This window comes from Desmodus rotundus, chromosome 7 (assembly GCF_022682495.2).
Source record: "Desmodus rotundus isolate HL8 chromosome 7, HLdesRot8A.1, whole genome shotgun sequence".
NCBI classification, from domain to species: domain Eukaryota; kingdom Metazoa; phylum Chordata; class Mammalia; order Chiroptera; family Phyllostomidae; genus Desmodus; species Desmodus rotundus.
This window is the reverse complement of record NC_071393.1, coordinates 90,387,725-90,409,772: the sequence shown is the minus strand read 5'-3', so window position 1 is coordinate 90,409,772 and position 22,048 is coordinate 90,387,725. Positions and strand designations below refer to the sequence as shown.

The 22,048-nt window shown below is 45.8% G+C and overlaps 1 protein-coding gene across 5 annotated transcripts in view; it reads left to right on the top strand.

Moving 5' to 3' along the window:
- Positions 1–2,623: 2,623 nt before the first annotated feature.
- ANXA2 (annexin A2) overlaps positions 2,624–22,048 on the top strand; it is a 42,664-nt gene continuing 23,239 nt past the window's right edge. The window contains exons 1-3 of one of the 5 annotated variants that reach the window (XM_045201336.2): positions 2,624–2,829; positions 14,073–14,131; positions 17,050–17,149. In XM_045201336.2, coding sequence (XP_045057271.2) covers positions 14,084–14,131; positions 17,050–17,149 — 148 coding nt within the window. In that variant the 5' untranslated portion in view covers positions 2,624–2,829; positions 14,073–14,083. Of the gene's footprint in view, positions 2,830–3,250; positions 3,395–4,261; positions 4,284–5,946; positions 5,968–7,613; positions 7,636–14,072; positions 14,132–17,049; positions 17,150–22,048 lie in introns of those variants that run through there. The other 4 variants (XM_024568515.4, XM_053927895.2, XM_053927897.2 and 1 more) reach the window with 4 other exon arrangements.

Sequence of the window (22,048 nt, the reverse complement as noted above, 5' to 3'; positions counted from 1 at the left end):
ACCTTGATCCACAATCCCCACATTTCTGCTCTCCAAAGCCAAACACTTTCAACACTTGTGGCTAATTCTTATGGTGAGTCACCTATATACAGGATCTGGCACAAATAACGCCCCCTTTTTATTACAAAATCATAAGCATGTAGTTCTGTAACATAATGATATCACACTCAAGCACACCATATGACATCTTAGTTGAAATGTTCAAATTAAAATTATACATTATTACACCCATATTATTACCCTACCAACCACACTCAAGCAGGCGTTACTTCTGCCGGACCTTGTGTTTCTAAATAGCATGTCAGTATTTTCTAAGTTTTCAGTTTTAAATAGTACCTATTTTCTACTATGCAAAATAAGTATTTTACCCTTTACATACATATACACATTGTTTGCAGGATTATGATTGTAGAAACACAACCTGAGCCTTTTAATGTACTGCTTGCATTTCCCTCTCATGATAAGTGTTTCAGTTATACATTGCTGCATAACTAATCACCTCAAAATTTAGTTTCTTACAACAACAGTAAGAATTTGTTTTGTCCACTAGTGTGCAGTTTGGGCAGAGCTCAGTGGGGAGGTCTTTGCTGTAGGCAGCCTCACCTGGGGTGGCTCAACAGGAGGTTGGATGGTCCACTTTCAAGGTGGCTCACATAGCTGGCTAGTTGTCCTGGCTGTCAGCTGAAGACCCTGGTTCCCCACCACAGGCTGCTTGGGCTTCCTCACGGCATGGTGGCTGCATTCCCAGGCACGTGTCCCAAGTACACAAGATAGAAATGCATTCATGATCTAGCCCCAGAAGTCACAGCATCACTTCGGCTGTACTCTGTTGATCGTATAATTCAGAATGGGCCATGAAGTTCAAGGGGAGTGGGCATACCCTCCTCCTTTTGATGGGGAAGTGACAACGTTCTAGAAGAACATATGGGATGGGGAATATTACTGCGGTCATCTTTGGAGACTATAATATTACTCGGTGTCTTAGTCCGTTTGGGCGACAACATTAAACTTCCATGTTGCATGGCTTATGAAGAACAGAAATTTATTTCTCACAGTTCTGCCCCACCCACTATCACAGGGAACAGAGCCAAGCTATCCCCACTGAGTCCTGTTCAAACTGTAAAGTTAAGAGCAAATAAATGCTCATGTTTTAACCACTAGGTTTTGGGTGGCATCTGTTACATTGCCACAAGTAACTTGGGTGTAACAGTCTCTGGACTGGGCAGGAGACTTTATTTGTGCTCCATTGTCTTCTTTCTATACCAATCTAGAATTGGGCAAATGGATCTCTTAAGGCCTCTTTCTGCTCTGACGTCCTATTACTAGGTGAATAATGCTATCATTCCATACTTTTTAGCGAGCGCCTGTCATTTCTAGCCAGGCACTGTTAGGTGTGGAGGTACAGTAAAGTGTGAACAAAGCAAATCGGAGGCCCGAGAGGACAGTGCGTACGCCTCACAGCAGACGTACTCTGAGATCTGTTGTAGTAAAAACATTCTCCCCGGCCACAGGGCGAGAAGAAAGAAAGAAAACAGTGGGTCTTGGCACTGAGCGATTTGTGAGTTCTTTCGTACTTACTGGCCCCACGTTCCTCAGATGTTTGCAAACCACGACTTCTAATTACTTCGTTTTCATAATAACATCAGTGTAAGTTCTGTAGCATGAAGCAAAGTCTGGCTGTTGCGTAGATTTGTTTGTTCGGGTCTGCGGGATGCCAAAGATAAGCGAAGACTTTTTTGTGTGTGTACTTGGTGCCTTGCATGTATTCCACATGATTTGATTTAAATCTTCTGTAGTGGGCCTACCACAGCACCATTAGGAGTATGAGGCTGAGGAATCGCCTACAGGAGTAGAAAAAGATGGCAGAATCCTGTCCAACCATTACTGTCTGTCCCGAAATGCTCAGGGTAGTGGGCAGTAAACACAGTTTCGGCTTTTGGCCTAAATTGAAGAGCTATCAATGTAAATCAGAAATTGTATCAAAACAATTGCTTTATTTTCTGTTTGTCCCTCTGAGAGGTCCTATCAGGTATCATTCCAAGTGGACAGACAGGGTAACAGTGAGCTCTGGGCTGAGTGTCCTGAGACCCCGTTTGCAGCCTGGACTTCGCAGCTAACTGGAATGCCAACGGATGTCTTTTGGCCTTGCTGTCACTTTTGATTCCCAGAAGTGAGATGATGCTCAGCTGGCAAGTAGAAATGAACGTTAAGATAGGAGATTTAAATATGGAAGCATTAAGACTAGGAGAAAGAGCTGCACGAGGTGAGTGTCAAAGGGGGGGATGCAAAGGCGCTGCAGTGAGAGGTCTTTGCGACTCTTCGCAAAACATTCCTGTCTGAGGTTGGAGTCCACTACCTGCGCCGCCACACGTAAAAACCTGTTTGCGCACATGTTGCCCCTGCAGAAGCAAAGCAGGGAAGAAAAATGAGGGAAACTGAGCAAAACCAAGCGAGGGAACTGGCTAAGCAGCTGCGAAAAACCGACCGTTGTGAAAGAAGACAGGAAACTTCTTTGTTGGAACTGGAGGCTCAAAGCCACCCGCCCCACCCAGCCCGGGAAGGCAAGCCACGAGGACGCACGGAGCTGCCCGACGCGGGGCGCGGAGTCCGGGCCCCAGAGGCTCGGAGAGAAGCGCTGCAGAGTTCTCCCAGGAAAAGGGCGACTCCCGGCGCAGCGAGGGGCTGGGGGCTGGCTCCTGGCTTCTGCTCCTCCTCCCCAATCCTGGCTCCAGCCTCCCTGCAGGCTCAGAGTCTTGGCGGGGCTACAGCCGAAGGATCGCCCTCCCCGCGCTCCTCCTGGGAACTGCTGGCCAGAGATTAAGCTAACAGGTTTGCGGACGGTAATGGGGAGCTGGATGCCAAAGGCCCCAGCTCAGGGGAATCACGACTTAGGTTTTTTTGGATCAGTTTTTCCTACCATCGCATCGACGCAAAAAAAAAAAAAAGAAAGAAAGAAAGAAAAGAAAAAAAAGTGATTTAACGAAGCTCAGAATCTACTAAAGTCCTGTTAATTTATTAATCTAAGCCGGGGCTGAGCACGCCACGTGGCGCTCCAGTAGTAAAATGAGGAAGGGAGGAAGAAACGAGGCCGAAGGCCCTCGAGAAAGCCTCGGGGGCGTCTTCATGGAGGGCAGGGCCGGGGGCGCCCGGGCCGCTCGGGCTCCGTGAGGCTGGGGGAACGTTCCAGGGCGGGGCTGGCCCTCCTGGCTGGCGGGTCGGGGAGGGTGAGTCACCCGGACTCCGGGCGGGAGTGGACGGGGGAACCGGGAGGCGGGGCGGGGCGGGGCAGGCCCCGCTTGCACAGCGGGGATGTCGCTGCTATAAAAGCCCCACCCTGGCCTACCCGCTGCGCTCTGCTTCTCCGGACTCTCACAGCTCTCAGCGCCCGGCCCAGGTAAGCGGGACGCGCCCTTCCCTCCCGCTATGGCCCGGGGGCCGCTGTGCTAGCGGGGCGCGGAGAGACCGGGAAGAAGACGGCTTTGCGAAGAGAAGCTCGGGCGACGGGGACCCTGTAGGCCGTCTGACGGAGGGGCTGGGGGGTGGTCCGCACAGGGCTCTGTGGAGAGGGGGCGCAGTGGCAAGATGGTCCCAGCTGGAGTGAGAGTGGCCAGTTCTGCCCCACGTTGGGGTGCAGGTTAGAGAGACAGGGTCGTGCAGTCCCCCGAAGTGTTCCCAGGAAGCCCGGAGAGGCCGCACAGGGGAGGGGTGCAGAGGGAGGCCCCGCATTCCAGACGCACTGGCGCGGGAGCAGGGCGTGGCTGCCCTGGGAGCCGCGGGTCCCTAGCGGAGAAGTAACGCTGAGCATTTACCTCTACGTTTAACAAAAGCTCTCCGACAGTTTAGAAAGTAATCCCCATCTTTTACAAGTTACTTTACTTGAAACAAATGCGTGTTTGTGGAACTTGAACCGACCAGCTGGAGAGCAGCGGCGGGGGGAGGAGGAGGGGTGGGAATTTTTAGTAGCAACCCTGGTCCCCAAAGCGAAATGAAAAAAAAACCCTCAGCTCATTCTCCTTTGTCTAGGTTATCTTGCGAGAGAGCAACTTCTGATTTCCTTGTATCTGGAGAGTTTTCCACTTGGTTGACCCCTTTTGAATCAGGAAGGAAGTGCCCCCCGGGGTTCTGTGGGGAGGGTTGTGTCGATGATGCCACAGTGAGTCAGGGACTGAGGGTAGAGAAAAGGGTGTGGCCCCTGGGCCTCTCCCTGCAGCTCTGTGGAGTGGGTCCCAGCGCCTGGTGTGGGAGGGCTGGATTCCCTCCGCTGGCTGTTCTCAACGTCGGAGGTGAGCATCAATTTCCTTACCTATGAAAGTGGTTTAAGGATGCCAATTTTTTTAACCTCCATTCCCATAAGGTAATTACCGAAAATTTCAAAAAACATGTTCACTCAGAAATAAATATGTAAAGCATACTGAAAACATTAAGTGCCAGGCAGTTGTAGAGTGTCCTTTGTATGTCAAGATTTGCAGTTTTAAAGCTATGGGTGTCCTGAATTTGTGTGTAAAGGGCATGGCCTTCTGGGTGCACGTTGGGTCTTTTCTACGAACTGTTAAGTTCTGGAGTCCAGGAACCTGGGGCCCTGAGTTCAGACAGATTCTGTTCAAAACTGAATGCCCCTCTGGAACTTGATGGTGTGAAAAACAATGCACTTTCGCACTGAAACAATGTTACAGGAGGTGCTTAGGTTCCCAGGCTACCCCAGAAAACATACTTAAGATGCACTGGTTTCTAAGGACTAATTTGGGTGGTAGGGTGATGGGGGGAGGAAAGGTGGAAGGGTAAGGGGGAGGGTATATGGGTAGGGAGAATAAACCATTGAAATATTTTTTGGGGGACTTTTATTAGTTTTAAAGTTGACCCAGATTAAATTACTTTAATTGGAAGATTATGTCTTTGCCCCCTCCTCCACTTTTCTCTGCCTTTCTCCTGCCTTCTTAGAGACCTTTCCTGACAATTTACAAAAGCCACCCAAGTTTAGCCACTTCTGCATTCCCTCCTCCTTCCTACTTCAGTGTCTTTAACACCCAGCTAGAGTTAGCAAATTGAATTTATTCACTTGTGTGCATTAATATTCAATATTGGGAATGGTTGATGGTTCTAGAATCTTCAGCAATCTAGAGGAGTTATTTAAAAAACAAGAAAAACTTGTTACCTGAACAGATTTGTAATTTATAGAGTTCAGGGCTATGGAGTCAAGGAGACACATAATGTAACATTCAGGCAGTGAGGGAAGAGTTTAGATGGAGCCACGTTTAGAGAGGTGAATGGTGTTAAGATATTCCCACTTAGCACTTTCCTCGCTTATCCTAAATCCGCCTGTTCTCTAAAAGCTTCAAGAGTTTCTCCAAAACTGTCCATCGCATCTGCAGTGAAAGAGTGTGGCCATTAGTATGCATTTTTTCTCGGTTGGGGCTTTATCATGTGGAGACCCCCTGGATTTTGTAATTTCCTGCAGTGCCGAATGACCTGCTTGGGGTACATGCCCGAGGAATATTGCTGACTCACTGACTTCGCTCAGGAGCTTGATCTGGGATTGGCGGCGTCTCAGTACTTACCATCCGGTCAGGCCTGAGCTATTGAAATGATGTATTGATTGACGTCAGGCCAGCAGTCCTGGCCATTAGTTTCCTGATTAATGTCTGATTTAAATAGTTTTTCTGGCAAGGTAGATATCTTTCTATAACCACTATTGATTTTGAGGTCTGTAGGCTCTTCCTGCACTACGGGGCCTAGACTCTAGTCCAGACACAGCAGGCAGTCATGAGCCTTTGTTCTCGTTCTGCCTGGGTGGGGCTCTGGCCCTTTTTGGTTAAGGGAGGGTGGGTGTGTCACAAAGGAATCCTGGTCCCGCTGGGCTGCTTTAAACACGAATTCATTCCACAGTATTTCTTAAGCACCTATTATGTTCTACTCACAGTTCTAGGCACTGGGGATACTGCAGTGAACCAGAGACAGAAAGTAGACAAAGTAAGTGAATTGTGTAGGCAGTAACTGGATTTTGAATGTTACAATTACCCAAATCCACATTAGTTCGCAATCTTGGCTGGGGCTCCTTGTCTTTTTAACCTAGTTGTCCCTCACATCTGAGCATCAGATTTAACCTTAGGGAAACTGTTACTTAAAGTTAGTGTGACTTAACCTGTAATGTGGATTTGACTGTGAGAATTCGATAGAAAAGCAATGCTCCTTTTTTTTTTTTTTTTTTTTGACATGAGAATCCACCCCCCTCATTTTCCCTGGTACCATGCCCTATTCTAGTTTTTGGCTAACTCAGAGGAAATTCCAGTCTTTGAAAAAAAGTCCTTCCGCCCTTTCACGTTCTGGTGTATTTTTCCTTCTCCTATGGGCAGAGGCAGTCCCCATCTACTTTGTTGCAGGCCAGGTCAGCAGGAGGGGTCAGGGATACCCAGGCTTGGTCTGGGTGGTTCTCAGGAGATTACCTCCAAATCGCCTTTTCAGGGTACACCTGGAAGTCGTTAAGCCGTCTGAGCTCAATCTTGTCAGAGAGAAGTCAGTAGTACCCAAGTAGTCTAATCCTGGGCGTGGTGTGGGAAGGTCTGACCCACAGGAGTGGCTGTGACTGGAATCCTGCCCTTTGTCTCCCTACCACTCCCAGTCTGCTGCGCAGAGCTCACAGGAAGTCAGAGTCCCAAGGCCACTCTTCAAATCCTTCCTCCCCACCTCCTTCCACAGGAAATACAGGCTACACTTCAACCTTGCCCAGTGGACAGAGCTAGGCCCCCAGGGCCTTGACGGGACGGAGGTGGGGTGCCGAGCCAGGGTGGGAATGGGCTGCACGTCATGAGAGAGAATGCGCCCTCCAGTGACTGGCCAGGCTTCGCACAGACTTCCGCAGCAGCTGGGCACCGAAGGCCCCAGCTCTGAACGTGTGGCCCTGGAATTTCCCTGGAAACGCTCAGTCTGAGGGAGACAAAGGAAGCTGAGGCAGGGGAGTGCACTGGAAGAGAAGGGGGAAAAGACAGAATGTGGAAAGACCTGGTGTGTGTAAGCCCTCCCAACATGTGACCGATCGCTTGGTGTGTGCTGAGCGCTGTGCTCGGTCAGACCCACTAGGACACCGGGATGAGTAACACGGAAACCCCACGGGCAGGTAGAATGGAGGACCGCCTAGGTACACTCGGCTCTGAAATGTCAGCCACACAACAGCCACAGGAGCGCAGAGCAGGGGAAAAGGTAGCAGTGTTTGTGGCCAGAGGCCTCAGGGGGATGTTAGCTGGTGGTGACTGAGAGTTCCTAGTGGAGGGAACTTGGAGAACCCCGGCCTGGAGGTGGCAGGACAGTGCTGAGGGTTTGGAGAACAATTACAAGTCCAGTCTGATTGTGGGGCTGGTGTGCTTGCGGCGTGTAAGAGACATTTATGAATCAGTAGGTAAAGTCCAGAATGTGAATTTAGACCTTTTTTCTGTTGGCAGCAGGGTCCCGTTGGACACACAATTTGCAGGCCATAAAACGCTGAAATTGAGTTGACCATGTGAAGGCCTTGATTTCTCAACTCTGAAAGTGCTTCCTGCCAACTGAGGTCATTCTTCCTGCTGGTCTCTCTCCGCCCACTCCATCCCCGATCAGGAGACCGTGTGTGGAGAGGCTCTGAGAACAGAAGGCTGCAACCTGTCTGTAGGTAGCAAACAAAAATCGATTGAGATCAGGCAACAAAAGGGACAAGCCAGAGCAAGTTCTGTGTGTCCGTCCTGCTCATTATGATCCCGGCCACTGGGCAGAATTCCAGGATTTGTGGAGATGACTTGGCCCTGTGACTCAGGCATTAATTAAGACCATAAAACCAAGGAGAAAGTATGTGCTTTCCGGAAGGTTCTGTTAAATAAAAATGTTTTGGAGGTTGGAGAGTGGAGTACAGGGGAAATTCCCTGCACACCCCGACTCCTGTGTTTCTTTTTCTCCCCTTTTGGTTTAAAATTGCTGTCTGGTCCCTTAGACCCAGCATTTTGCACAGTAAGGTTTTTGATGGGGAAGCCCAACCCTCCACCTCCCTCCACCCCCTCCTTTTTTTGGTTTTAAAAATCCTCTTTTGTGTCATCGAGTCCCTGATTGATTCAGCATGGTTGCTAGGGCTGTGTTTTGTGGAGATGCGTCAACACTACAATGAAACTATAAAGTGGGCGTGTCGGCGAAACTGTTGGGCTGGAGTCAGATTCTGCTCTGCAGACCGGCCATGTTGCAACACGCTTTTGTTCGTGCGAATGAATACGTGGTCTTCCTGGAGCTGATTCTTAATTCATTTCAGTAGAGCTTATTTTTACTATTTCAAGTGCTGACTTTTAGGTTTTACTTTTTTGTTTGTTTCAACCTGTTTGCAAACTTGACCTTTCTTTTGTGGGCAGAAGTTAAAGCTGTTTCACTTGTTCTGTTTTTGTTCTATGTATTTGAAGTGAAACGATAATATACAAACCAATCTATAGGGCTTTTAAAAAAAGGACAAACCCTTAAATTTAAGCTAGTCCTGATGCTAACTGTAAATTACTTGTTTTTCAACAGTTTTTCATTAATGTTAAGCTTTTTACTCAAGAGCTTTTTCAGTCAGACAATTAAGTCTCATTTATGAATATTTTCAAGACCAGAGGAAACTGTTCTGTTTCCTTGGTGGGGTAGAGCTGAGTGAGTCTGTTCTTACTCTAGTGGCGAATTATTTCAAACCAGCCTGAGTAGGTGTGCCTCTTTCAGTAAGTCTCTCTGTTTTCTTAAAGGAAAAACTTTCCCTGATAAGGGACCATTTTAATGATCTTGTCTGGTAACCCAGCCCTTCTCTGGGAATGGAAAGTACTGGTATGCAGAGGTACTCGTCAACAGATAGAACTTGCTGATTTTTTTTGCATGTCGAAACCAGTTGGAGATCTGGGTGAGGCTGAAGTGCTGGCAGGAGTGACGCTGGCTGCCACGTCCATGTTCTGTCTGTAGAGCAGCCTGCCAGAGACAGGGCGCTTGTCCTGCTTTAAATGCTCTTAGGAATTTTACACTGCGGTGAGCAGTCAGTGGGAATGGAATCGCCTCACGGAGGCACGTAGACCTTATTTTCATTTAAAACAATAGGTACATTAAGGCAGAGCTCTTATTGTCAGTAAGAAAATTCAGCCTCCAGAGCAAATGTTGTGAACAGATACTATGAGTATCGGGAACAAATCACGTTAGCTTTCTGGCCCTCCAGTATTTCCAAGCTTAAATTTGCACCATTCAGAAATTTTCATTTTAGGCCCCCCACAAGGCTTGTTTTAAGCCTGGTCTCTGGTTCTGCTGACACCCAGGGACAGCCTCCATTCCACCTCCCCAGGCTTTCCCCAAGTTTCTCTGGCTGGAATCTTCCAGAATCATTGCCCTTCTCCAACTAGTCAGCACTTCACCCTTTCAGCCCTTAGCTGACCTCACTTCTATTGTTTTTCTTTCTCCCGATGTCTTCATCTTTCATCTTTAGAATGGAGAACCGTTGTGGGGAAGGCGAAGGGGCAAAGACCCCAGAGTCGGAGGGCCCGGATTCTGACCAATCCCCGTCTCTTCCTGCTCATTGGCGGAGCGCCCTGGGCTAATCTCTTAGGTGTGTCACTGGGGCATGGAGGGAAGAGAGCTGAAGGTCCTGCAGCGTGGGGCCTGCGTTTCACAGTTGTGTGCGGGCCTGTCACCGCCGTTGCTGGGGTGCAGGCCAGTGCGTGCTTGCGGGGGGGTTGATAGATTACTGCAGTGTTCCCAGGGTGTGTAACCAAGCACAGCTCTGCCAAGACTTTCCTTTTCACTTTCAAGGGCAGTAGCACCCTGACACGATCTCATTAATCAAATATACAATATTAAGCTAATGTTTTAACAAACAAGAGTGGGAAAGCCAACTATTTCTTCTAGAGACTAATCAATCATTCACATAATGACTTTGCTTTGCCAGGGGGATTAGATTCAGTAAAGAAACAGGGGCCATAGTTTATTTCTAAGGTGAAATTAAGTTTGCCATTAAGCTTGCATGAAATAGGAAATACTTATATGGATTCAAAAGACATGTGTGGAGTCATAGCAAGTTTCATGGATATTACTTTGTAGTTATTGGCATTTTTGCTTTTTTGGCAACACATGTAAATAAAACATGTATAAATAAAACATGTATTAAATGTTAACTATGTAAAATATCAGCTCATTGTTTCTCAGTGTTCATTTAGTGCCTAGACTATGCGAAGATACTCTTAAATCTGTGGGTGAACAGACTCAGGGAGATGAGGTAAGACAGACTGCCTGGTGCACTGAATTGAACTGAAGCCTTTGCTGTCTGAATCTTTGGTACATGGCAGGAACGCAGTGGATAAATCTAGTAGCATCAGTAAGTGCGTCCAGCATTGAAAGGAGGGAGAGAGCTCTGTGGAACGGGGGCTGTAGCTGCCCCACTAGTGCAGATGCAATACTGGTGGTGACTCGAGGGATGGGCAGGGTCTATAAGGAGAGGAACAATGGAGGGTAAGGAGATGGGGGAGGAAGGACCAATCAGGGCTCTGTGGATTAAAGGAGTAAGGTGTGTTTGGTGAGAAGCAAGTAACAATTTGGCCTAAGTCCACTCTTGCTGGGGAGTGGATAGAGGGCACTGAGGCTGGATTCCTGCACCGAGGCTGGGTTCCCATGTGGAGGCTGGGTTCCCATGTGGAGGCTGGGTTCCCACGTGAAGGGCTCTGAGGCCGGGTTCCCACGTGCAGGGCACTAAGGCTGGGTTCACGTGCCACTCTTGGAGACCGCCACTTAAGAATGGACATTGAGTTGGCGTTGGTGGTATAGTCGTGAGCATAGCTGCGTTCCAAGAATGGACATTGAACAAGACCCGCTGGGGGAATTTAACTGATAGTGGCACCGATCAGTGGACTGATGTGATGAAAGCAGCACAACTTGTAGACAATAACATGCAAAGGAAGATTTGTGGGGTTTTTAAACACCCCTGTTTTCTGTCTCCCCTCAGTACATGGTGGCTATGGGAGAAGAATGACCATGAGTGGAGAGTGTATGTCAGACTTTGGTTGGTGCCTACTGAGGGTGGCATGTGGCTCACGGTTATGGTGGGCAGCTGTCTGCAAAGCCAGCGCTCAGAGCTGGAAAGGCAGCTTGAGAGAACTGCACAGTGAAAACATACTGTGCCTCTGTGGTTGAGATTTCTTAGACATCAGAACCAATGTGAGGTCCTCGAGTTAATAAATAAATGGAATTTCATCCACACTTCCTTGAGCAGAGGAACAACTCTGTTTGCAACTGACTTACCAGTCCGCTGTGTGTTTTGGCGTTTTTATTTCTTAGGGGTGCACAGTGCGGACTAGAATTCTGCAAGGCAGGTGACAACAGCTGACCCTTCAGTGCAGAACTTGTCGGTCTACTTTTCACCCAGCCCCAGGGGCAGTAAATAGTCAAGGCCTGGGCTTGAGTGGCTCCAATGTCCAAAGCTGAGGCATTTTATCTCTGCTTTGGTGATTCTCAGGCTGACGATACTGATGAGACCGTTTGGAATGTTTGTTGGCCCAAGGTGAAATTGGGGATTTCTTGAGCAGACTCAAACTTGTTTGTCTTACAAAGAATCTCAAACTTGGTCTTTAACTGAACTAGCCACTTCAAAGGCTGGGGACCAGGACTGGACCTCCAGACCAGTGCTGTCCAGTAGAAACAGAATGTGAACTGCGTATGTGCAATTGTAAACTTTCTAGTAGCCACATTAAAAAAAAAGAAAAAAAGCCCCGGCCCGGTGGCTCAGTCGGTTGGAGTGTCGTCCCATGCACCGAAAGGTTGTGGGTTCAATTCTAGGTCAGGGCACATACCCAGGGTGTGGGTTTGATCCTTGGTTGGTGCACATTCAGGAGGCAGCCAGGCCTGTTTCTCTCTCTGTCTTTCTCTTCTTCTCTCTCTAAAAGCAATAAATATATCCTTGGGCGAAGATTTAAAAAAATTATTTTAAAGTAAAAGAAATAGGTAAAATTGAATTTAAATAGTTTTTTATTTAACCCATTACACCTAACACATCATAAATATAATATATAATCAATATAGAAATTATTGAGAGATTTTTACATTTTTTCTCATACTAAGTCTTCCAAATCTAGCGTGTACTTACACTTAAAGCACGTCTATCTCCATTTGGACGGGACACTTCTCAGATGCTTGACAGCCGCGTGCGGCTGGTGGCTGCTCTGTTGGAGGGCCCACCTCCAGAGCTAGCCTTTTTGAGAGAGGAAAAAACAGACTCTCTTTTTTAGGGCATTGTTAGGTTCCCGCAAAAGCTGAGTGGCGAGTCAGAGTTCCCATGTATTCCCGGCCCCACACATTCACAACAGCCCCACTTGAGTGTGGCACCTTTGTCACACCTGATGACCCACATTCACCCATCACTACCAGTCAAAGTCCACAGTTTGTATTAGGGTTCATTCTGGTGTTACACGTCCTGTGGGTTTTGACAGAGGTATAATGATGTGTATCTGCCATTAGAGCATCATACACAATAGTTTTATGGCCCCCAAATCCTCTCTGCTCCACCTGTTTATCTCTCCATCCTTCCGCTCCAATCCCTGACAACCACTGATCCATTTCCTGTCTCCTTGGTGTTACCTTTTCCAGAATGTCATGTAGGTGGGGTCATCCAGTATGTAGCCTTTTCAGACAGACTTCTTTTGCTTAGTAATGTGCATTTAAGTTTCCTTCATAGCTTGATAGCTTCTTTCTTTTTAGCCCTGAATATCACTCCATTGTCTGGATGTACCACAGTTTATTTATAGAGGAAGACTTTGCAAATTAGGATTATATTCCAGTACTAGGATATTTGGGGGTGGGTGTCAGAGTTGTGAGAGTGGGGGGAATTAGAATAGCTGTGGTTTTCTTTTTGCTGTGCTTAAGCATCTGTGAGCATTCAGAAGAGAGAAGGGGTCTAGGTGAGAGATGGGGATGGCAATCTTGCAGAAATACAGATATAACCAAAACGAAGGAGAATCCTCTTCCCTTACATTCCCCGCCTCCACCCCACACTGAGCCTGGAATCCCCACCTGAGTTAGTTTAAAGCCTTCTGACAACAGTAAGTGTCTGTGTCAATTCTCCCTCCAAGCCAGTTTTATGAAAATATTTAGACTAAGCAAATAGTTGGAAGAGAACAGAAAGCTGAATTTGCATGCATGCAATTTCCTTGATCAAAGAATATTAAGCACAAAAGTACCAAAGGAGGGGATGCTACAATTCAGGTGTTATTCCCACTGTTCAGGATGCAGCTCTGCTGTTTTGTTTATTTGGGGGATGCTGCTGCTGAATAACCTGCCTTGGCTCCGGTGAGACAAATCTAATGCCAGTTGAGCACTTTTCATCGGCAGGGCCTGGTGTATCGATTCCGAGAATTGTGTGATGGCAAAGCTGGGAAGCCAGTTCATCAAGCCGCAGTGCCACGGCCCGATGAAGTGTATTAGCCAGAAGATGACTTCATTTCAGCCATTTTGAATCTTAAATGCAAGGATCAGTCTTTAATGGAATGAGTTAATGTCAGAAAATCTATCCCCTGTCTCTCATTAACAGCTTAATATCTTCTAAGCATCTGTGAGTTAAGAAAATAATTACGGATAGTAATTAAAGGTTCCGTTTAGGAATGGGCCAGTATGAGAATGATACTGATTTCGGTTCATACTCATAGTTTCAGGCCCCTTTCAATATGTCAGATTACTGGTAAGAAATAACAGAAGTTGTGACAGGTTTGGCAAGCCTATCACTTTGTACGAGAAGTGGAAGGCTCAGTTCTGTCCTGTTGGAACAACAAGTTGCTTTAGCCTTGGAGAGCATTTTGTTTTTGTATCACAAATCCGTCATCCCAGCCCAGCTCCTGTTCAAACAAAGCAGGAGAAAGACTGGCTTGTTCAGCAGCCCATCCCAGACCTAAGGCAAGCTATCACCAAACTTTAATTTTCCCAATCATGAGACGGGGATTGCATGTATTTGTAAAAATTACTTTAATATTGTCAGATGAAATGGTCCAAGAAGTAGAGATTAGTGTAATGAATCACTGTGCGTCCGGGGAAAGGAAAGCCTCTTCCTAAAAATGTTTTGCTTAATTTTTTTCCAGCTGCTTTCAAAATGTCTACTGTTCACGAAATTCTGTGCAAGCTCAGCTTGGAGGGTGATGTAAGTATATCATTTTCATTTTGTGTCATTTTTGCAAATTGGACATCTCTGGATACTACTCCTACTACCTTTCCTTGGGCATCTAAGAAAATGGGGCAGAACTCAGGCAGTCATTCCCCTCTTGGTTCTCCTTTTCCCCCGTTACTTTAGCTGTTCTTAGGACTTCGATTTGAAAGAAATATTTTGGCTCTAGAAACTTTTTTGGCATCACATTAAAATAGGACAGACACTAGTGACACTGAGGTGGCTAGAATTTTGTTTGGCTATGTATTTATCATGTCAGTGGTAGTAATTGTTATGATGATGTATGGCTTCTCATGTCATGCCCTGGGATTTTATTAATGGCTGGCCATCTCAAAAATGATCCTGAGCGTTTGGGACTTCTTAGTGTCCCAGAAGTTATTTCAGACAAGAATGTATACCTTTTTTTTTTTTTTTTTTTTTTTTTTTTTTTTTTTTTTAAGCACCTGGGAAAGCTTTTCTCCCAAAGAATTGGGATGTTTTTTGTTGTTCTTCTTGTTTAAATAACAGAAGTACTGTAATTCATTATTTCCTTTTTTGCTTTGGCTGTTGGAGCTTGGAATTCTTTTTAATTGTCTTTCCCAGGAAATACGTGAACATGGACATTCTGATGCATTTGCTTCTTTGTCTTACAGTTTAAAAATTTGAAACTGTATACGAGATTATGTCATTGCAAATACTTTGAGAATCAAGGAGAATATAAATTATGAATATCTAAGCTATCTAATCACATCATACGTTTTTTAGGTCATCTTGGGGAAATGGCTTTTACAAAATCCCGGTACTGGTTTGTAGGCAGATCTTGGAGATATTTTAAAATAATTTCTCAATTAAATTAAAATACAAAGGAACTCGTGGTGGGCTGACAGCAGCTTGGACCGTGTGCACGTGGACCCCTCTGTTGCCGAGGGTGCTTGCCTCTAAGCGCTCAGAAGGATGGCGTCCACGTGAGCACCGTGTGTGGTGCAGAAAGCCTGACCTTTCCTTTTGGAACTTGTGCCCAAGGTTGTGGGCAACAGTACAAGCTGCCGTTGGGTCCAGACAAGTCCAGGAGCTAGTGTTTTCTTTCTTTAATGGATCTGATCATTAGATTGTTTTAGTACCAGGCTTCCTGAGAGGGCTCTGAAGCTGCTCTGCTCCTGTGTGATGCGTTTCCCTGTCCAGGGAGATGGGCCTGCAGTAGAAAATGGCATGTTTTACCCAGTATTTTGAAAGATCACTTTTGCCTCGATAATTTGATTTCAGATGAGTGGATTTTACAGAGAATAGGTTCAGTTATCCATTTCATTTTGTCTCCATAGATGCTAAAAAATTATGCAAAATATTCCCCTACTCACTCTTTTGGAATAGGATGACATAGCACCTGGTGAATGAAGCCATGTTTGATATGGCTCAATGACCAGACTGTCTGCCTTTGTAAGTCATTGATGGCATTGCTAATAAATAGGAAGACGTTTTCCCTTCGAGTTCCATCCACAGTCTGTAGCCACCACACAGACCATTTCACAATAGCTCTTTGTTTTTACCTTTTCCTGCACACGTCCTCCATGTCCACTGAGTTAATCTTACTGGAAAGTTTAAGAAGTGAAGTTAGATGGCAAACACCTTGGTATTTTATTGTGTTTCAGAGTTATAAATAGGAACTGGATTTACTGCTTGGCCAAGATGGTGACAAGTACATTTTGAGATGTTTTGTCCCGTTCTGAACTTAGAGTTCTAGCTTGTCCTCGGAGATGTTGAAGAGGACGGCCTCTTAGTAGCTGATCTGTACAACCTCCCTGCTAGTAAAAGCAACTGGTGCGGGAGCTGGGTGCCTGTAATGTAATGCCTGTGGGTCAGGGCACCTTAGTCTCTGACTTTTCCCAGAAACTGAGCTGACGGCACTCATCACATTACGATGGGTATTATGTACGAGGGAGGCAGTGGGAGGATTTCAGGATGGGGAACACTGACACTGAAGGTGGGGTGTGGTAGGTGGTGCCACCAGCCTTCAGCTAACCAAAACCACATTGCCCATCCTCTTTTAGTCTGGCCTTCGCTTTGGGGCTAGGTAGCAGGGGTGGGGAAAGCTGCAAGAGCATTTCCAGGAAGTAGGCAAGCTGACACTTTGGAAGAGAAAACCATTGTAGAAGCAGGCTATTGCCCTCACCTCATTCTGGGGTGGGGTGAGGGTGGGTCCTTCCGACCAGGAGGGGGAATATTATAAACCATTGGAAAGGAGGAGGGTATGGTTTACAAGGCAATAATAAAACACTAGGAAGAGTGGTAGGCAGAGGGGACAGTGTTAAAGGCAGCAAAGGGGAGGGGACAGAAGAGAGAGGAGAGCAGTAGGAACTTGGCTGACACGAAGGAGGATGTGGGCCATGTGGCCTGACCACCTGGGTGCCACAGGAGAGGCCACAGCGGAGGGGGTTCCTCACTTACTTGATAGAGACAAGCAGGCAGGCGGTTTACATTTGCTTTGAAAAGAATGGTAAGCTCAGCCAACAGGCCCAAGAGGAAATTCATGTGCCCGTTGCAAAAGCTTGGCTAAACACACTTGTTATTCAGGCATCCCCACATTTTCAATTTGTTTTGAACTGTTGCCAGCCCAGTTTTAATGCTCTTCAAAACCTTCCCAAATAAACAGGTGCTTTCAAATGCTTGGCTTTGTGTTGTCTGCTTGTGAGCTTACACTCAAGTAAGATAAGTGGAAATAGAGACAGCATATTACAAACTCGCTGAGCCTTGGAAGAATTCTCATTAGAAAGAATCAAGCTCCTTATAGCCACTGAGTCTAAGAAGGGTTTGAATTGTTAAAAGAAACAATAGGAAAAAAAATCTATTTTAGAAATCGATATTTCAACAAGAGGGTCTTAAATGTGTATGATTTGGGTATGTTTCTTTTTCAACCTCAGCACTCCACACCCACAAATGCGTACGGGTCGGTCAAAGCCTACACCAACTTTGATGCCGACCGGGACGCTCTGAACATTGAAACGGCCATCAAGACCAAAGGTAGGTGATACACTTTTCCTCTCCTCGGGCTCTGACTAGGGTATTTGCAGTTGTCCCTTGAATCTCCATACTTTGGTCATCTGCAATTGTTTTAATGGAGTGGATTCAACCCTACCTTACATCACACCTTTTGCTTTCCTCCTTCCCTTCTTCTCCCGCTCCCTCCCTCCTCTCTTTGGAGAGCAGTAGATGTAAAACAAGATAGCGTTTTAACCGAAAAGCACTTAACCTGGAAATAGGCCTCAGCTGAGAGCCAGGAGGCCTGGCCCCCTGCTGGGTATGCGCTCTGGGCCCAGCTGCACCCTCTGAGGCCTCAGTGCCTCTTCTGTGAAGGTAGAAATTGGTCACTGGAATCCCTAAGGGCATTTTTTTGGTCCTGGTTCCCCTTGAATTTCATTACTTTTGTTGGAAAAATGCTGGGGAAATTTTACTGCTTTGTTCTTCAGGTTGATCTAATGAGAGAAAAATTCAGACTCTTTTTTTTTTTTTTATCCTACTAGTTAACACCACCCCTAAGGCCTGGACATAAAAGAGCTGTTGGAATGAGTATGTTTCCTTGAGTTCCAGGATGAGTAAGAGAGGACCAGCAGGCACAAAGTCTCCTTATCTAAATCCACCAAATAAAGTATTTAATTGTGTAGAGTTGAGCGAGAGCTTGTTCAAGTCATCACACTGTTTTCTGTGTCTACAGAAGTAAATGTTCTGACTTTCTGGGTTCATGTGTTAACGAAGCATGTGTCTTTGGGGTTGCCCCACCCCCTGACTCCCTGGAAACATGGCGATTATTGGGATGCTATGATTCCCCCACACTTGTTTTCCCTTCTGGACTTCCTTTCCACTGTGATGTTGGATGCAGACAAGACCCAGCAATCAGAGCTGCTGGATCTTACTCTTTCTGAAAAGCTAGGAGACATTTTTCTCTTCTAGCAGAGTGACCTTATTGACATGCTCATACCCAGGTCTCTGACGGACAGGGAACCTCAGCCCAGATGACCTAGGAACCTACCGAACGACCATATGTCCTGGGTTATGCCCGCACGTTTACTGATTGTGCCCCTTTTCATTCTCAAAATTGTTTTATTTTGGAGAATAAAGTTTTACGGTCATCTTTCCTAAAACCCTTGGAAAAACTGGTGACTTTTCCAGAGGTGGGAAGAAAAGGAGAGAGATGCCCTGGCTGGTGTGGCTCAGTGGATTGAGCACCAGCCTGCAAAGCAAGGGGTCGCTGGTTTGATTCCCAGTCAGGGCACATGCCTGGGTTGCAGGCCAAATCCCCAGTAGGGGTTGTGTGAGAGGCAACCACATATTGATGTTTCTCTCCCTCTCTTTTTCTCTTTCCCTTCCCCTCTAAAGATAAATAAATAAAATCTTTAAAAAAAAGAAAAGGAGAAAGATCCTTTACGTCCTGTGGTTCTACCAGGACATGGAGGTTTGCATCACCTGTCTCTGAGCAGCCTTAAGTTCCAAGGGGACATCTGAAGGGAGAATAATGAAGTGTCTAAATTTGACCTTTAAAAAGTCTTCTTTTCTGGTGCTCTTAAACATGCTTGTCAAAGATCAGGTTGGGAAGTCAGGAAGTCACTAATCAGAATGTAAAACTAAAGTCTGTAAGGCTTATCTCATTACAGTCAGTTCTACTCAGTGAAGCGCAGTAGATGAGAACATGTGTGATCATCATTGTAAATCTTGGCTCTGCCACTAATTTACTAGCTATCTGAGTCTGGAAAAATACTTAACTTCCTTAAGCCTCCGTTTTTTTAGTAGTAAGTAGGACTGATCAAAGTTCCCACCTCCCAGGGTTATTGTGAAGTAACTCTTAACACCTTAGCACAGAGCTCGGCATTTTGACATTGCCCAAAATAGTTTACCTGAAAACACACACTCACAATCCACTTTCCTAAAACTCACCCTGTCTCATTATCTGGGTGTGTCTGTATTCCTGGGGCTTCCCACTGTGCCATCGGAGAAACACACTGGAAGGCTAACAGTTAACTCATCTGACAAAGACGGTGCCTTTCCCCAGCTTGAGACAAAGACTGCTTTCATCCCTGCATGAGAAAGCTTTTAGCACACTGGAATGTAAAGATTGCGCAAATGAACTCTGGGAACCGCTGAAACTCCCATGGCAATAAAAATACCTTCAGGCGCTTTCTAAGTTAGCAGGAAAATACTGTAGTTTCTAAGCAGAAATGTCTGCACAGCTGAGACTTGGATTCCTGCTTTCTAGTTTGGTCCAAAGCAGCTGACATCACCGTGATCCCAGTGAAAACTATTTATTGAATTTATTAAGTGCTCATTATGGGCAGGTATTGCAACCAAGCACTTTTGGAACATTTCGTCTTAGAAGAACTTCAGATTCACCCTGTGGTGTAGGAGGCCAGTTTATGGGTGACACAGTTGAGGGTTTAGCATGCTCTAGGTCTCTTGGTCTTATTTCAGACTGGAGTTTGAACCAGTTCTGAGCAGCCCCAGGCTGTAGGCTTCAGCACCCCAATATCTTGATGCCAACCTTCCAGGATCGCACTTTTTCTCTTTGCTAAATGAGTGTCAGATGTGAGAAATGCGATTCTACTGTTATCAGACTCGTCATATCTGTGGTCTCACTTTAGGGACCTGTCCTCTTTCAGACTTAAAGCCCAGTGAGTTCCACTGAGGAACCCATTTTTATTTACTTTTTTTTTTTTTTTGGTGCCTAATGATTTTAGAGAGTAATTAAATTTTCTTGTGTTGTCTCTCAGTCCTTTAAAATAATTTCTAGATTGTCAGTATGTTTAAAACCTTAACATCCTCTAGGAAACTGTTGAGAACAAAGAATACGGTATCCACGCAGAGCTCAGTGTACCAGGCGTGTAAATGCTGGGTACCTTCTAGTTGGGGAGTGACTCCGGAAGTGGTGGAAGCTCACTCTGTAGCACATAGGATGTCTGTAGGCTGCCACAGAGACGTGAAAACAAAGTTTCTGAACACTTTTTAACATTTTTATTTGATACAATTCACATAACATACAATTCGCTATATAAAAGGTAGAATTCACTGTTTTTTAGTGTATTCACAGAGTTGTGCAACCATCACCACAATTCCAGAGCACTGTTTTAACATTTACCCTCACTGCGACATTTACATCAAGAAATGGACATAAAAGAGCATATACAGTATGATTATACCACAGCTTCCGTATGTCAAAAAGGAAAAAGGGTGTTAACTGATACACAGAATTATGGGTAATTGATTCTTTTCCTTTCTTTTGCTTTCAATATATTCTCTAAGTTTTCAATTATGATGACATATTAACTTCATAATGAAAGGCAGTAAATTTAATTACAAACAAAAATGAAGTCATTTGTTGGGAGGCTAAAATCCCTTTTGTTCCTTTTCCTTCCCCTTGATATTTTTAGATAACTAACACCACTTAACAATGAGCTAATTAAGATCTTAGCCCTCCCTTTTAGAATGCCTTCTACCTTCAGTGTAATTAAGAAGCTCTGCCACACCCCACTCCCACCTCCAAGGCTTTATGGGGAGAACACAATGCTGAGTAATTGGTACTTCTGGACATGAAAGGAAACGAAGCGTAAACCTTAAATGCTGATACAAACAAAAGCCAGAAGACCAGGAAAAGTAAAGATGACTATCTAGTCTTCTCTCCTAGAAAGGGTAACCTAAGTGTGTGTGCACACACCTGTGTGTGGGGGGGGTGTGCAAGTGCAGAGCATGCTGGGTAGTGCCTGCTGCACCTGATGCAAGATCTACTTCCTTACTGTCCGAGTAAGTCTCTCAGTACGAGAGCTGGGAGCAAGTGACCTGTGGTGGCGGGTTAATCACAAGGACTGTAAAGGAGCAGACCTGGAGCGGGGAGGATTAACAGGAGCGGCAGACCTGGGCAACATCTATAGGCTGCCCTGGACTGGTCAGAAGGTAGATCCCAAAGCAGCTCTTACCCATCCCTTCCCCTTCACCTTTAGCATCTCTCACTTGGCCTGACATCTGTCCTTTTTAAAAAACAATTTTTTTAAATTTATTGATTAGAGAGAGAGGGGCAATGGAGAGAGAGAGAAAAACAATGATTTCTTGTTCCACTTACCAAGGAATCCATCGGTTGATTCTTGTATGTGCTCTGTTCAAACCCGCAACCTTGGCGTATCGAGACAATGCTCCAGTCAACTGAACTACATGGCTAGGCGTGTGTCCTTTTAATGGGCCTCCTTGCCTCTTCCATTGCAGGCTCTTTTTCTGTCTTCATCTCCAGGCTATTCCATGCTCCAGACAGAGCCTTCGCTCTGGCAGGAGAGCGCCACCACTTTCCAGAGGGGGTGTTAACCCATTTCTAACATCCAGGCAGTCCCCTCGCGTCTCTCTTCCCAAGCTGATACACAGCCTCTTCTTTAAATTTTCTTTGAGAAGGAGACAGGATCCATTATTTCTTGGTCTGCGTCTCATTATATATAGCTTTTGTCACTCACACTTGTGTATGGATCACTTCCCATCAGAATGTCAGCTTCTTGAAGGCAAGGATTTTATTTCATTAACTGGATTTAATCTTATTCACACAGCCCTTGGGACTGCGTGGGAAGGTAAACATTTAACCCAATAGTCCAGTGTACGCAGACCCCAGAGCACACGGTGTGTGCAGGGAGTAGGGACCCATAGCTGGCAGATGAGGTAGCAAAGGGCAGTTCCAGAATCTGGACAGTGTCCGGAAAGGGTAAGAGCCCCCGGGTGAGCTTTGATCTGTTTTTACAAAATGAATTTAGCTCATTCTCCTAAGCCTGCTTTGTTTTTAGTTTGAAGGGATCTCAGTATTTCTTGGGTGTGTTACCTACACCCAGTGGGTGATTGTTACGTGTTCTGCTCTGGCTTGAGGTAGACTGTGCAATTACTTACCTTAATTTATGTCTGGTT